The sequence below is a fragment of the Mesoplodon bidens genome (genome assembly GCF_964165515.1).
Source record: "Mesoplodon bidens genome assembly, chromosome: 7".
NCBI classification, from domain to species: Eukaryota; Metazoa; Chordata; class Mammalia; order Artiodactyla; family Ziphiidae; genus Mesoplodon; species Mesoplodon bidens.
The window spans coordinates 93,902,640-93,919,639 of record NC_138164.1 but is presented as its reverse complement, the minus strand read 5'-3'; the positions used below and the strand labels follow the sequence as shown (position 1 = coordinate 93,919,639).

General features: G+C 38.6%; 2 protein-coding genes across 4 annotated transcripts in view; one reads left to right on the top strand and one right to left on the bottom strand.

Annotated features, from left to right (window-relative positions):
• The window catches only part of IFTAP (intraflagellar transport associated protein), a 60,066-nt gene extending 54,151 nt beyond the window's left edge, over positions 1–5,915 (bottom strand). For 2 of the 3 annotated variants that reach the window (XM_081241128.1, XM_081241130.1), the window contains exon 1: positions 5,804–5,915. The gene's annotated coding sequence lies outside the window, so the exon portion shown is untranslated. The other variant, XM_081241129.1, reaches the window with a different exon arrangement.
• A 363-nt stretch (positions 5,916–6,278) lies between these two features.
• On the top strand, positions 6,279–7,862 carry RAG2 (recombination activating 2; the record flags this gene model as incomplete). The annotated part of the gene is made up of 1 exon (XM_081240228.1): positions 6,279–7,862. One exon carries the CDS (start codon positions 6,279–6,281, stop codon positions 7,860–7,862), a length of 1,584 nt encoding a protein of 527 aa, XP_081096354.1.
• Positions 7,863–17,000: the final 9,138 nt, after the last annotated feature.

Below are 17,000 nucleotides of genomic sequence, written 5' to 3'. Positions count from 1 at the left end.
AATAAATAAATAAAACTATAAAAAAATAAAATAACAAAAGACACTGACAAGAGAATGAAAAGAAAAGCCACATGATAGCAGAGAATACTTGCAAAAGACACATCTGGTAAAGAACCATTATCCAAAATATACATAGAACTCTTAAAATACAATAATAAGAAGACAAACAACTTGATTAAAAAAATGGACCAAACGCCTTACTAGACACCTCATTAAAGAAGACACAGAGATGACAAATAAGCAAATGAAAAGATGCTCCACATCATATGTCATTAGGAAAATGAAAATTAAAACAAGATTACTACTACACACCTATTAGAATGGCCAAAATCCAGAACACTGACAACACCAACTGCTGTCTAGGATGTATAGCAACATGAACTCTCATTCATCGGTCGTGGTTATGCAAAATCATACGGCCACTTTGGAAGACAGTTTGGAGGTTTCTAACACAACTAAACATACTCTTACCATATGAATTATCAATAGTGCTCCTTGGTATTTACCCAAAGGAGTTGAAAACTTATGTCCACACAAAAACCTGCACATGGATGTTTACAGCAGCTTTATTCATAATTGCCAAAACCTGAAAGCAACCAAGATGTCCTTCAGTAGGAAAATACAATAGACAAACTGTGGAATATCCAGACAATGGAATATTATTCAGAACTAAAAAGAAATGAGCTATCAAGTCATAAAAAGACTAGGAGGAAACTTAAATGTATATTACTAAGTGAAAGAAGCCAGTCTGAAAACTATATGACATTCTGGAGTATGCAAAACTAAGGAAACAGTAAAAAGATCAGGGGTTACCATGGATTGAGGGGAGGGAGCAACAAATAGGTGGAGCACAGAAAATTTTTAGGGCACTGAAATTATTCTGCATGACACTATAATAGTAGATACATGCCATTATACATTTGTCCAAACCCATCGAATGTACAACGCCAAGAGTGAATATTAATGTAACTTTGGGTGATAATAATGTGTCAATGTAGGTTCATCGATTGTAACAAATGTACCTCTGGTGGGAGATGTTGGTAATGAGGGAGGCTATGAGTGAGTGGGGGGCACGAGGTACATGGGAACTCTCTGTACCTTCCACACAATTTTACTGCGAACCTAAAACTGCTCTAAAAACTTAGGTCTATTTAAAAAAAATAAGTCAGCTTTTTCATCTGTTCTCAACCCTTTGGTTTACTCTTCCTTTGATTATGAAACTTTGGAGTGGGAATGGGGAGGCTACTCCCCATTTTTAAGACCGCTGTGGAATATTTTCCTTGGCTGAGCACTTCAAAGACATTATCTCATTTAGTCTTTTTGCAACAATCTTTTGATGTAAATATTTCTATCCCCATTTCAGAGGTGGGGAAAAAGAGGCTTAAGGATTAAGATGACTCCACCTGGAAAATGGCAAAGCTGGCAGAGAAAACCAGGTCAGCTTGACTCTAAAGCCCATTTTCTTAATCATTCTACTATACAATATTACACAGCAGTTCCCTGATACAAAGTTGGTGGTAGGCCTCCCATAATCAGAACTCCTTCTGAGCCTTGCATTAAAGAAAATGAGACCACTGAGGAGCAATTCACAGTCAAAATAACTGACATTCGTATTAGTAGTCTCTGCTTTAGTAAAAATAATTTCCCATTTGAATCATATAGTATTTTAAAATCATGTTAATTATTTAAACATTAAATATTAATGTTTAAATAATAAACATTGTTATTGTTTATTAATTATATAAACATATTGTTTATTAAATGTTTAAATAATAAACATTTAATAAACATATTAAACATTCTAAAATGTTTTTAATAAATCAGGATTTTACCAGTTTTTTGTGGTTTTTTTTGGTCTTTACAGATAATAGTAGATTATGTTTCCATTGTTCACCAGTAAGGAAACAGTTAAATCTTGAGGGTACACCCTGGTTGGATATCTCCCTTAACCATCTAAAGAAAAAAAAAAGGTCACAGTCAGTTACTCCCGTTAGATCAGTGTTCACTGGAACATCTGTACACACACATACATACTCTCTTTACCGTCATCCTCTGCAGGCCACGGTCAGAGTGAGCAGTCAGTGAATCTTCCCCAAGCGCTGACATTTAATACCTGGTTTAGCGGCAAAGATTCAGAGAGGGGTGAGCAGCGCCCCTGGCCTTCAGGTAGGTCCAATAACTTCATTTCTACCAGAGCTAAAATATGGGAGCCTATGGTCAACTTTAAGGGAAAGATGCCCCCCTTCAGCAGTATGTTAGTTCCAGGTGGACTGGGTGTCCAGATGGGGAAGGGATGATGTAGAATTTGGAAAGAGAGGGGCTTTCTGGTCTCAGGCTGCTGCAAGGATTTTATTCCTGTGGCATCAGTGTTGAAATTTTAATCTTAGTGCATAAATGCTTCTCTGGTATAAGTGTCAGAAGGAAGACCTAATCCTGGTTTTACTGCCAGCAAAAAAATCAAACATTGTATGCCTCAAACCTGATTAACCGTGCAAGATAGTGTTAATTCGTACACTAGAAGACTGCAGTTACACGAGGTTACCTGCTATTTTGGAGCAATCAGGAAAACGGGCAACACTGATCAGCAAGATTTAATGCTTCCGAGTACAGTAGCTTCCTTTGGAAGGAAAAAAGTGTCAGTTCAGACACAGGAAACTACAAACCCAGACCTTACATCATTAGTCCTCTTTTGATTCTCAACTATGCCCTAGCTTCACAGTGAATAAATGAAAATCTCCCTGCTGAGGAATGTTAGCATGGAGTTGGGAGACTTGTATAAATTTATTGGTCCTATATTTCTGACCTTTAAAAAGAATCTTTAATGTGTTGACTTTGAAACTTCTTTCAGTCAAAGAACAGTGTCTTTTTTTTTCAAAATCTGCCTGTGTTTGTCTGGCCTATTTAAAGAAAATCACTTCAGTAGATTATTTTAGTTTTAGTGTCACCTTTTAAAAACTCATTTAAAAACCAAGATGGGATGAATAGAGTCATAGTAAAACCGTGGAAAATATACTATAGTCTATTCCTGTGAAGACATATTTAAGTTAGTAAAGCAAAATTGCAAAAACTAAACAAGTATGGCAAAATAATGTGAAAACACTTTCAATGTTCTTGTTCATTCTTTAAATACATAAGTCATCTGGCCATAGTTTAAAATGAATAATCTAAAAATTAAATACACAGATTCTTGAACTGTGTTAAAGAAGAGGTAATTCATCCTAACAGTAATCAACTTTACCACTATTTTTAGGGCCCTGAAATTATGAGGTGAGCCAAACAGCAGGGCACCAAAGGGAGAACAGGTCAGAAATCTTTGGGGACCCAAAATAAGCTACAAAAAGGGGTAGTATTCCTTATGTCTTGCCCAAGAAAATATTTGTTTAATCTACAATAACTGTGTTTTCACTTATGAGAAGCCAAAATCCCTATGAACTTTAAAATGAAGCCAATAAGCTACAATGAAAACATTTTACTTTTAATTTTCCATTTAAAAGCAAGTGTTCTTGTATGGTCACCCCTTGGGATCTGGGACCCATTACCTCTGTAAAGCTTGCTTTCTATCCCAATAATGGTCTTCACAGGTGTTTACAACAAGCAGGCTTTGGTGCTCCCTCAGCCCAAACGTAAGCAACTCTAAAAATCATCACACATCATGCTGAGTGTAATCACGTATGGTTTTCCTTTACTAAATTGAGTGCCAACAGTACTTCCTTTCAGTTCCTATGGAGAGCATTTTCTTAGTTGCACAGATGCCTTCTCTCATGTATACCTGGATAGGCCACGAGTAAATAAAACACTTGCCCAGGTTATTTCATAAGCAAGGCAAGTTGCTGAACCTACAAACCACCATGGTCTGAGGAAGAAAAAGGCTTGCTTTCATAACCTTAGTAATAACTCTTCTCATTCACCAGTTCCTCACTTGGTTTAATAACCCATAAGATGATTATTAAAATATCACACCTTGAGGAGTCTCCCAAGTAAGCTAAACATAAGTAGAAGAGAATAATTAGCAATTAATTACGCCTGATCTTCAAGGCAAACAGTCCTACCAAGATCTCATTAGACTGACCATAAACTCCACACAGTCCAAAGAACCTTTGCAGGGGGAATAAAAATAAACTACAGCATCAATTAACATTTATTCAATACTTATTATGTGCCAGCATATATGATAACATATGTGCTATGTGATTTACATGCGTCATCCCATTTATTTTCAAAAATAACTCAATGAATAGGTACTAATATTATCCCCATTTTGCAGATAAAAAAAGAAAAGAGACAAAAAACTTGCCCAAGATAGTTACACAGCAAATAACCTTTAGAGCCCAAATATGGACTCAGACATTCCAACTTCAGAGTCTGCATATTTAATGAGGGGTCAGAGAAAGGGTAACAAGAAGAATGAAATATTGCCTGTCATTTAAACTGAACCTACCACCAACTCCTCTGTTGTATATGTTTATCCAATTCTCACTAGTCTAAAAAATTATCAGTCTGCACCCACTAACCAGATTCCCAGATCCTAAAGCCCTTCTAATCATCTCCAACATTATAAACATCATCTGCCATGACTGGCAGGTAACTGCATTAACAACCTTACTTTTTATAAGTTCAAGCATAATCGTCACAGCTATGACCTACAGTGTACAAAGCCCTGTCCTAAGTGCTTTGCATGTATTAACTTACTAATCACAACTTACATCAACCTGTAAGGTAGGTAAAATTATTATTTCATTTTACAGATGAGGAAACTGAGACACAAAGAGGTTAAATTACTTGCCCAAGGTCACACAGTAAGTGACAGAGCCAGGATTTGAATCCAGCCAGTCAGCCTTCAGAGTCCATACTCTTAGACACTGTTCTATACTGTTTTTGAAGCATATTAACAATTTACTCTTAAAAGTCAAGGAATCTGTGCTATTTTGTTTCCCTTAATCTTTAGTGCCTAGGACCTCACTCCACAAACAGGGCGTGCATTTCCCATTAAGGCTCCTGACCTCTCTCCAAGGTAAGTAATAATTTTTTAAAAATTAAAATTTATCAAGCTTACTCCATCTAGTAAATACCTGTTTTTAAAAAATCATACAAATATTACATTCTGAATAATTCTGGCACCTCTTTGCTTAATGCCTGCTTACAACAGAATTACTAATTACTTCCAAGGTTCTGGGGCTGGAAAGAGAGATCTGAAATAACAGCCACTAACTCTATTTTCTTATCCAAAAAGAGGGAGGAGTGGGGGCGGGGGGAGGAAAGGAGAAGGAGAGGTGTTTAGGAAACTTCTCTGCATCCCTAAAAGAACTCTAAAAACCGGAGCAAGAGCAGCTGAGAAAACAAATGGCCTTTGGCGTGGTGCCCGCTAAAGTCTCATTACTGTATTTCCATGACTAAATACAGGAGTGGTAAAAAAAAAAACATTATCAGGTAAATTCTACCCTGCACTCCTGGTATTCAGAGACTAATCTTTTGGTTCCGCAAAACAGTCATAACTTTTTATTCTCTGTGCCCCCGTCAAACCCCCGCCCCATTAACCTAAGGAGGCCCGGCGGTGCAATTTTGAGTCGAGCTCCAAAGCTCCAAAGAAGTCCGTGAGGACACCTGGGCCGGGAGTCTCTTCGGGCTGCGGTTTCCAGGCAACCCCGCTCTGGCCACAAGCAGCCCTGCTTCCTACTGGGTCACCTGTTAATAAGAGTCCCCAGGAGAGGCTCCAACAACACTCGGGCGGGGGTCGCCTGACGCCGCTCCCGGTGCCGCAGCTTTCCCGTAACCCGGATGTTGGGTCTGCGTCAGCCATTCTCACCTCTCCTTCGCTAGTTTTACGTCTTGGCTCCCATCTAGTCACTTCGCATTTTCGGCGTCTTTATTCACAGACTCCTCTCGCGGAGCCACAGAGACAAACTATCGTAGCCACACATCCCATAGAGAACGCGTTCCTGGGAAATGTAGTTCTTTCTGCTGACAAGCGGTGAATCTTTGAGGGAAAAGGACTACAATTCCCAGAAGTCTAAGGGACGCTAGTCCTGTCTAAAACAGGTCCCAGCTTCCTGAATGGTATTGAGCTGGAAGGTTCTGTTTCTCTTTGCTTACCTAGCTGCTTGAATTTTTGCTATTTTGCGAGTTCAGGCCACTACGAGCTTGTGGGACAGCTCTTTTCTTAACATGCTTCTTACGTGTGAGGGGATCTAAACACAGTGATTTTATATGAAGGGATGTATTAAGGCAAAAAAAATTTTTGTAATTCTTTCAGGTCAAAGATCTATCCACGATCAGAAAATATGTCACTACAAATGGTAACAGTCGGTAATAACATAGCCTTAATTCAACCAGGCTTCTCATTAATGAATTTTGATGGGCAAGTTTTCTTTTTTGGCCAAAAAGGCTGGCCCAAAAGGTCCTGCCCCACTGGGGTTTTCCATTTTGATGTAAAGCATAACCATCTCAAACTGAAGCCAGCAGTTTTCTCTAAGGATTCCTGCTACCTTCCTCCTCTTCGTTACCCAGCCACTTGCACATTCAAAGGCAACTTAGAGTCTGAAAAGCAACAGTACATCATCCATGGAGGGAAAACACCAAACAATGAGCTTTCAGATAAGATTTATATCATGTCTGTTGTTTGCAAGAACAACAAAAAAGTTACTTTTCGCTGCACAGAGAAAGACTTGGTAGGAGATGTTCCTGAAGGCAGGTATGGTCATTCCATTGATGTGGTGTATAGTCGCGGAAAAAGTGTGGGTGTTCTCTTTGGAGGACGGTCATACATACCTTCCGCCCAAAGAACCACAGAAAAATGGAACAGTGTAGCTGACTGCCTGCCCCATGTTTTCTTGGTGGATTTTGAATTTGGGTGCTCTACGTCATACATTCTTCCAGAACTTCAGGATGGGCTATCTTTTCACGTCTCCATTGCCAGAAATGATACCATTTATATTTTAGGAGGCCATTCACTTGCCAATAACATCCGCCCTGCCAATGTATACAGAATAAGGGTTGATCTCCCTCTGGGTTGCCCAGCTGTGAGTTGCACAGTCATGCCAGGAGGAATCTCTGTCTCCAGTGCAATCCTGACTCAAATAAGCAATGATGAATTTGTTATCATTGGTGGCTATCAACTTGAAAATCAAAAAAGAATGGTCTGCAACATCATCTCTTTCGAGGACAACAAGATGGAAATTCGTGATATGGAAACCCCAGATTGGACCCCAGATATTAAGCACAGCAAGATATGGTTTGGAAGCAACATGGGAAATGGAACTATTTTCCTCGGCATACCAGGAGACAATAAACAGGTTGTTTCAGAAGCATTCTATTTCTATATGTTGAAATGTGCTGAAGATGATGTGAATGAAGATCAGAAAACATTCACCAATAGTCAGACATCAACAGAAGACCCAGGGGACTCCACTCCCTTTGAAGACTCAGAAGAATTTTGTTTCAGTGCAGAAGCAAATAGTTTTGATGGTGATGATGAATTTGACACCTATAATGAAGATGATGAGGAAGATGAGTCTGAAACGGGCTATTGGATTACATGCTGCCCTACTTGTGATGTGGATATCAACACTTGGGTACCATTTTATTCAACTGAGCTCAACAAACCTGCCATGATTTATTGCTCTCATGGAGATGGGCATTGGGTCCATGCCCAGTGTATGGATCTGGCAGAAAACACACTCATCCATCTGTCAGAAGGAAGCAACAAATATTATTGCAATGAGCATGTGGAGATAGCAAGAGCACTGCAAACCCCCAAAAGAGTTCTACCCTTAAAAAAGCCTCCACTGAAATCCCTCCACAAAAAGGGTTCTGGGAAAATTATTACTCCTGCCAAGAAATCCTTTCTTAGAAGGTTGTTTGATTAGTTCAACAAGAGCCTTTCAGATTCAAGTGCATCAAATTTTTAAACCTATTTTAAAGAATCATAACAATGATAAATTTTTTTTAATTTTTTTTTATTTTTTGCTTTATAACAAATTTAATCAGTTATACATATACATATGTTCCCATATCCCCTCCCTTTTGCGTCTCCCTCCCACCCTCCCTATCCCACCCCTCCAGGCAGTCACAAAGCACCGAGCTGATCTCCCTGTGCTATGCGGCTGCTTCCCACTAGCTATCTACCTTACGTTTGGTAGTGTATATATGTCCATGCCGCTCCTTCACTTTGTCACAGCTTACCCTTCCCCCCCATATCCTCAAGTCCATTCTCTAGTAGGTCTGTGTCTTTATTCCTGTCTTACCCCTATGTTCTTCATGACATTTTTTTTCTTAAATTCCATATATATGTGTCAGCATACAGTATTTGTCTTTCTCTTTCTGACTTACTTCACTCTGTATGACAGACTCTAGGTCCATCCACCTCATTACAAATAGCTCAATTTCATTTCTTTTTATGGCTGAGTAATATTCCATTGTATATATGTGCCACATCTTCTTACCCATTCATCCGATGATGGACACTTAGGTTGTTTCCATCTCCGGGCTAACAATGATAAAATTTATATTCCTATTTTTGTTTATTGAAAATGTCTAATGTTTTCTTTTAGTTATATGAATGAAGTGCCAGGGGAAAGTGCTTATAATACAATTCTAACTACAGTCATTGTATTTAGACCTATACAGGACCTATAACCTATATTTTGAAAATATTTTACTCAGTTATCTTAATGAGAATTTATGATCTGAATTTTTTATTCAAGGAATCTTAAACACAGAAGAAGTAATAATAATCGAGGTATGCTTATATCCCTTATAGGACTTTTGATAACAAATAATCCATAGAGCAATTAAAACAAATTTAACCAGTAAAGAAACTAACAGTCAAAGAAATTAAATGAATTATTTTGTGAACTATAGAAATTTGGTAGTTGACCAAAAATTAAAACTGAATCACCTGTATCCCACACAAATGTTCTTTGTACACCTCTAAGATGGCCACTTGACTATGCCCATGTACAGAAAATGCTATGAGGAGCTAGGTGGGTAGGTAGATAGATAGATAGATAGATAGGAAGAAATAAATAATCTCCATTGACATGAAGAAAGAGAAAAAGAATCTACATCGTTTGTTACATTTTATCAAACTATCCACATGCACTTTCTTCAAAGGATCCCCCCACCCATCATATGGTCCACAGATGATGAACCAAAGCCAGGCACTTGAACCAATTCTTTGAGAGATTTAATGAAAACTGCAGTCCACTGCTTCTTAACCCTCCGAAACAGGGCACTAAGAAAGGACCACCAAATAAATCTCATGGAGAGGTTATTTCCCCAAGTAATATTGATTACTTACCCAAATAATAAAATTTTAGAGAATTTGATAAAGTTAACAGGTAGATGATTTTAAAAGAGAAAAAAGAAATGTATGTGTGTTTATGAGTCTAGTTAATATGCGGAGTTTGCTGTCAATTAAAGTTATAAAATCAGTGAGCTTGCTAAGTTTCAATTAGATACTTGCTAGAATTGAAATTAAACGGACTGTTAATTTTGAGGCTTCACAATATCAATTGATAATTAGATGACCTTATATACAAATGTCTTCCCTCCTGGAATATTTTTCTGGAAAAGCATTTCACTTTAGCCTAAGAGCTTAAACCATAGCCTCTTATTCATCAGTTTTCACTACGAGTCCACAGTGTATAAGTTCTTATTACCAAATTTAGGGGAAATATGAACCATACAGGAGATGAAATCCTGGAACAAAAGTTCTTCTGCTAATAGTTCCATGTTTCAGATACTGAAATTAATTTGAAAAAATTAAATCATGTTCACTTTGTTTCCGTAATGTTGCTTGATGAATATACCTTTTGAATAATTTGCTGTACCATTGTTTTGATTTTTGTGGTTTCCATCACCTATATAAAACTAATAAAATATGAAAATGTCTTCTGTTTATATTGATTTATTTCAATTATTAACATTTGTAATTACCCAGTTGCAGGCAAAATGATACTGTTTAATTTTCTCAGGAGCTCTCTGTTTTATTTTTTATCTATTAGTAGAAAGTAGCACAAGTTGGAACTGAGATATCCTCCACAGGGTTCAAAAGGGTTATTCCCTCAAGTACTATATATGTTCTCTTATCTTGACTTGTTTTCAGTGACCAAGTGGCTAAAAAATAATTACCCATATTTGTTTTGTAATCAGTGAGATCAACATATGGTAATCTGAGTGATTCAATTATAAACTCACTGGGTTCTACAGTTAAGCTCAGATCTCATTAGCATAGCTGTTTTTGGGTGTGTGTGTGTGTGTCAAGAGCAAGTACTTTGGTTTTACTTACCATAAATTTTTGTAAAAATAGGTCTTTTAAGTCATCTCACCAATGAGTCCACCAGATGTGATTTTAAGATAATAAGGTTTCTTTTCTACTAAGCACATGCAAACTTTCAAATGAACCACATTAGAAGAGTATTCACTTATCCCAATGATATAATGTTTTTGCTGAAAACATTTCTAGAACTCACTTTTCAATCACCATCAGAGCCTATGTTTCATTCCTTTGAAGATACTCAATAGTTAGAGATGGATTTGGTTTCTGGAAACAGACAAATGTCCCAAGTCTAGTAGGGTGTAACTCTCAATATTATTGGCACTTTAGGCCCAAAAATGAAGTCTGAGATAACAAAATGGGTTTTCTGACATGCCTCACAAATAGGTGCTAAAGGTAAGTCCCAAAACGCTTTACACAAGAATAATATCAATAAAGAAGTATATGACTTTCCAGGGTGACTATTTTAAGGGACTCTACTCATCTACAAGTACAAATGAGTTCAATGTGTTAGGAGGAGGGAAAGCATAGTGGAAAAGGAGTAGTTAGTCTAAAGGGTGAGATGAAGCTTGTCATGTTTGGGGAACTGAAAGAACATCAGTCTGGGGAACACATAGTAAACAAGAGGAGCATGAAGTGGCATAAGCATGGAGAGGTGAGCAGGGCAGGGGCCCCCAGTTTTTCATCAGTACAATAAAATCACATACAATTTCATTCCTATCATGTTGACCTGTCCCCTACTGCTTACCTCTCTGTTTTACTACTCTCTTCACACTTTGTGCTCAGTCTCCAAAAATGCTGAACTGATAACATTTCTGGTGAGCAGCCCTAGTTGTTTCATGCATACTCAGGGCCTTGGGGCAACCCATTCCTTCTGCAGGGCATGCTTTCCCTCCTGCACTTTATAACACCTGCCAATACCTTAGTCCATCTGGCCCATTCCTATCCACTCTTTTTATTTTTTTTAACATCTTTATTGGAGTATAATTGCTTTACAATGGTATGTTAGTTTCTGCTTTATAACAAAGTGAATCAGTTATACATATACATATGTTCCCATATCTCTTCCCTCTTGTGTCTCCCTCCCACCCTCCCTATCCCACCCCTCTAGGTGGTCACAAAGCACTGAGCTGATCTCCCTGTGCTATGCGGCTGCTTCCCACTAGCTAGCTATTTTACATTTGGTAGTGTATATATGTCCCTGCCACTCTCTCACTTCATCCCAGCTTACCCTTACCCCCATCCACTCTTTACATCCCAGTTCAGACACCTGCTTCTCCACCAGGAAGCCTCCTCCGAACTCCATCACCTCCTTAATAGCTGTAATGCTTGCAAATCTCTGCTTATAGACTCAGAGTTCCAAGAAATAAAACTGTACTTTTCTATAAATCAACACACATTACATTATGTATCCCTTTTACTGTGCGTTGGAAATTTAGCTTTAATAAATTTAGAATTCTCTGTGTTCACCCAACTTTTTCTCCAAGTTCCAGAAGAAATATAATGCTGAGGTGTCAAGAGTAGGAACGAGTGAGGGTGAAGTATCTGGTACTTAGGGTCATTGTCCTGCCTCACTAGTTGCTTCTCAACATCCACACTCCCACCTGGCCTGAGGTTAGCTTGGAAGATGACTCCTGGGTTGTACCTCAGCCTTAATCACAAGGTATTATAAGGTCTAGAATTCTCTCTCTCTCTCTCTCTGTCTCTCTCTCTCTCCCTCCAACTTTCAGGTTCCTTCTGGGCTCACATGATGAGGAGATCTTTCTGTCCCTTCCTTTCCCAGCGTGGCCACAGTTCTCTTTGTGAGACCATCTAGGACTTGTCTGTTTTCTGTCTTTACTGGGTCACAGAACCTTTCCCCAAGTTTCTCTGGTTAAAAGACTTCATCACCATTTCGCCTCTGAAAGTCACTTGCTTCTTCCACTCTGCCAGGAAAGTGAGGTGCACCTTCGCTCTGCTCCTGACTTCCCCAAGCTTATCTGAGGTTTCTACTGTTCTCCCAACTCCACAGCTCAACCCAAGGTATAGGACACTTTGTAATTCCTATATACCTAGTACTTAGTATAATGCCTGGCATATTGTAGGCATTTAAATTGTCATTGAAATTAATTGAATTAAATTCTTCGGTGAGTTGCATCTGTATCCCAGTGTGGGCAGTCAAAGTGACTTATTCATTGCCTAGCTTAACACTGATATAGATATTTAGAGTAAAATAGAGTGAATAAATTATACTAACTGAATAAGCAAGAGATGTAAGAATAAATGGAACCAACAAACCTCTGAGTGACCCCATAGATGAGAATAAGAAAATAAGTATGTCAGGATAATTGACACTGGCTGTGGTAAAAAAAAAAAAAAATCCCAAACACCAGTAAATTGTCACAAAGTTTATTTCTCACTCAAGCTGGTTGCAATGCAGGTTTCCCTTATTAAGCTAAAAATCTGAGTGGCATTCCTCCAAGATGTGTCCAGGGAATCAGGCTTTTTCTGTTTGACAACTTTGCCATCTTCATCTTTATCTTGGATCCTGAAGACTTCAGATACAAGGAAAAGAAAGAACATGGAGAAGGCACACCCTCATGCAAATGTTTCAGCCTGCAACTGATAGATTATTTCCTCTGACATTCCACTGATTAAAAAAACAAAAAAACAAAAACTAGTTGTATGTCCCCACCTAGATGCAAAGGGGCTGGGAAATGGGAAATATAGTTTAACTGTGTGCCCAGAAAAGGGAAATAGATGTGGTAAGCATGAAGCCAATACCTATTATAGCATATATTTAAACAACCAGATGAAATAGTCACAAGTACCTTGAAGTAATAATGACGGGTACTAACAGAGTCCTGTTAAGGTAGAAACAAAGCTCCATGCTCTGCAGACTCATTGCCCCTGTCTGTATTATCTTGTGCTTAGACTGTTTAAACAACCTCCTGACTTGGTCTCCCTGCTTCCACCATGGCCCCTCCAATCATCTGATTGTTCTGAGACCACAGAAATCATCCCAAAATGACATTACACAGGTGAAAACTTTCCTGTGATTCCCCATCTCCCATGCGGAAGAAAGATCCAAATGCCTCAGTATTATCTGGGATGATTCTCTAGGCTCATCCCTCCTCTCCCCTTACCCATTTTGCACATGATTCCTCATCAAAGCTGAACTTCTTCCATCTGGAAAACCCTTTCCCCTGGTGAATGATTACCATCCTTCAAGATTTGATTCAATCTTGAGGTTCTCAGTGAAGACTTCAGCCCAAGCAGAGCAAAGCACGCACGTTTGTGGCCAAGCCATCCCTCTTTCCCCACTGTTTGTCTTCATAGCACTTATCCACTTACGTGACATTTATATGCCTGCCTTCTCTGTTTGGCAGTGGGCTCCTAGAAAGCAACTTTGTATCCTTAGTATCAAGCATGGTTTCTGTTACATTATAGTTGCTCTGAAACTGTTTCTTGAATTAAGCTCACGTATATGAACTGAAATGTACTCACTTCTGCAGTTGTCTTTCTATCTTTCCAGTCTTTAATAAATGAAGGATGAGATATGGAAATAAATCTGTGTTCTAAATATCTTGATCAGTCAAATTATCACATCTCATAGAACTTAGGAACAAAAAGTATGGTGACATTCACAGAAAGAGATGAGGTGAGGTCTTAGGTTAAAATTATTCTCTTTTCTAGTGAAAAGAGTTCACACAAGATTAGAATGGATATCATGGTATATTTAGATAGAACAGGCAGTCATTCTAATCCACAGTGCCAAGAATTCCAAATTATTTATATGCCACCAAATTCCATTCCATTATAGAATATCGCTTTTTGTCTTGGAATTTACCATTTCCCAAACCTAATTCTGTCAGGAAACATCTATTATAGCCCACTTATTCCTAAGAGAACTAATACCTCATTCTGAAAGCCAGGAAGGAAAGGAAATTTCTGTGACAAAGAAGGGAAAATGTCAGGGGAAGAAATGCTAACTTTATGAACAGGTGAGGCTGTCAAGTTGAGGATATTGCAGAATCTCCCTGCATCTTCTCCAGCCTAGAGTTGGACACAGTCACCTAACTAAGGGGGTGAGACATATGAATTAGCAGGCAGTGTGTAACCAATGTCAAAAATGTTTGAAATAGCTACTCCATCATTTAAATTTATATGCATAACCTTCTCAATCTTGGAAATCCTTTCACATTTAATACCTTCCAAAAACATTTCACTGGTGTCCCTCTCCTGGCGTGGCATGGATTGCAACAGTTACCTGCCTCAAACTCCTCAAAGGTTTCCATTTGCACTTGGGGTAGGATCCAAAGTCTTTACCAAACCACAGAGTCCTACATGATGAGGCATCTGCCTGATTCTCTAGACTCATGCAGCACCCTCTTCCTCTCTATCTGCTTCTGCCACACAGACCTTCCTTCACTTCTTTTTTTTTTTTTTTTGCTTACGCGGGCCTCTCACTGTTGCGGCCTCTCCCGTTGCGGAGCACAGGCTCCGGACGCGCAGGCTCAGCGGCCATGGCTCACGGGCCCAGCCGCTCTGCGGCATGTGGGATCTTCCCGGACCGGGGCACGAACCCGTGTCCCCTGCATCGGCAGGCGGACTCTCAACCACTGCGCCACCAGGGAAGCCCTTCCTTCACTTCTTAAACATCTCCAATCACTCTCCCACCTCAGCCTTCCCATAGACTAAGTTGGCCCTGGTCTACCACCTCTCACCTGCCCTCACCCCACTCATCCTACCAGTCTCCATTAAAGGTTCCTTCTTCCTAGACCCTTCTCTGATTCCCCAGTTTAAATTCCATTGTCTTACTGTACTTTGATTGTACCTAGTACTTTTCCTTCATAACACATACTAGACTGTGGAGTCATGCATTTGTTAGGCTTCTAGTTGATTCAATGCCTACCTCCACACAGTTCTTTGTGAGCAGAAACCATTTGTGTTCACCACTATATCTCCAGCGTGTGCCAAACACACATTGCCTGCTCATAGAAGACATCCTATAAATATTTGTTTTAAAAATAGGCTGAAGTAGTTGCAAAGGGTGTTGGGAATGATATAGAAATTAGTTGGACCTTAAAGTGTGAGGAGATATTTCATTCTCAAATGCAGGGGGTAATGTTCAAATACTTGGTCAAAGGGTACAAACTTTCAGTTATGAGTAAGTTCTGAGGATCTAATGTGCAGCTTGGTGACTATACTAATGGCACTGTACTGCCTTGTACACTTAAAATTTGTTAAAAGCGTAGCTCTTAAGTGTTCTCACCGCACGCACAAGAGGTAACTATGTGAGACACTGGATGAGCTAATTAACTTGATTGTGAAAAGTATTTTACAATGTATATTTATATCAAACAATCACTTTAAATATGTACAGTTTTATTTGTCAATAATACCTCAATAAAGCTGGGAAAAAAATAGTACAAGGCAAGGATAGTAGGAGTTTCTTTTAAAAATCAGTGAAAGAAGAGGGTGCTGGAGCAGGTCCTTAAGGCTATCTGCTGTGCCAAAAGTTAACTTGTTAGTTGCTGGATCTGAGTCCCTGGGGGACGGGGAGGGGCTGCAGGAACAGGGCCTTTGGGGAACAGGCTACGTACCTACAAGTACAAACATATTTCGATATTACAAAAACTGGTATGGTTGCATGGAAGCAGCCGGGCTAAATCTGTGTTCTGAGTAGGAGGGAGCTTGGAAGTCTCCAGAAAGTGGCCCTAAGTTACTTGAAATTTCACGGATGATGTAGAGATGACAGACTAGTATGAAGGTAAGATGGACAGAACTAGGGGGAAGATTGCCAAGACGTGGTTCTGCCATTTTCTGGCTGAGATAAGCTTCAGGGACCACATGTATAACAGGAAGAAAAGAGCGGTACTGCCTCCAAAAGGATCCAATGAGAAAACCATATGCAAAGTGTCCACCACACTGTTTGGTCAGTGGTAGCTATCAGTACTATTGTTGTTACTGCTGCTTTTGTTGTTATCCCTAGGAAAAGAACTGGTCAAAAGAACCTGGGCTCTAGCTCACTTCTACCATTATCTGTGTGGCCCTGGACAAGTCAACTACTCTAACCAAAATGTTGGTATATGAATGTGTGAATTTTCTGGGGAACAGGGTCATATTTTTATCAGACTCTCAAAGGAGTTTCAATACGACTCATTTTCACATCCTACATTTACCTTAAGTATCTGGAACCAAATCGTCTCTCCTATAGTAGTATAAATTATACTCATTGTCACCATTCTGTTGCTTTTTATTATAAGATCACCAAATTTATTTTGTATTTCCCTCAAAAAAAAAGTTACTTCATTTTTTTAAATGTTGCACTCAATATTATTATTTGAATACAAATCACAATACTCACTATTTTCAAATTTTAAACTTTTATTTCAAATACTTAAGTCTAAAGTTATTAACAATAACTATAACATTAATAAGGAATGAAAATATTAAAATATAAAAATAAGTATTGAAACACATATTTTAATTGAAATCATTTGACAGGAAAATACAGGTCCTTTGCATCAAATCATCAAATAAAACCATTATATCCTGGTACCTGAATTTTTCCTAAAGCAAACACAAAAAGAAGAAGAAGAAGAAGAGTCTTGGAAGTCAGTAAACAAACTTTACAATTATTTGTATGAAAATAAAGTGAAGTGCGATTCCACAAAAAGAAAAATCTCACCAAAAATGAATGAGGTATATTTATGTAGATTACTATGGTTAAATGAAAAAAATA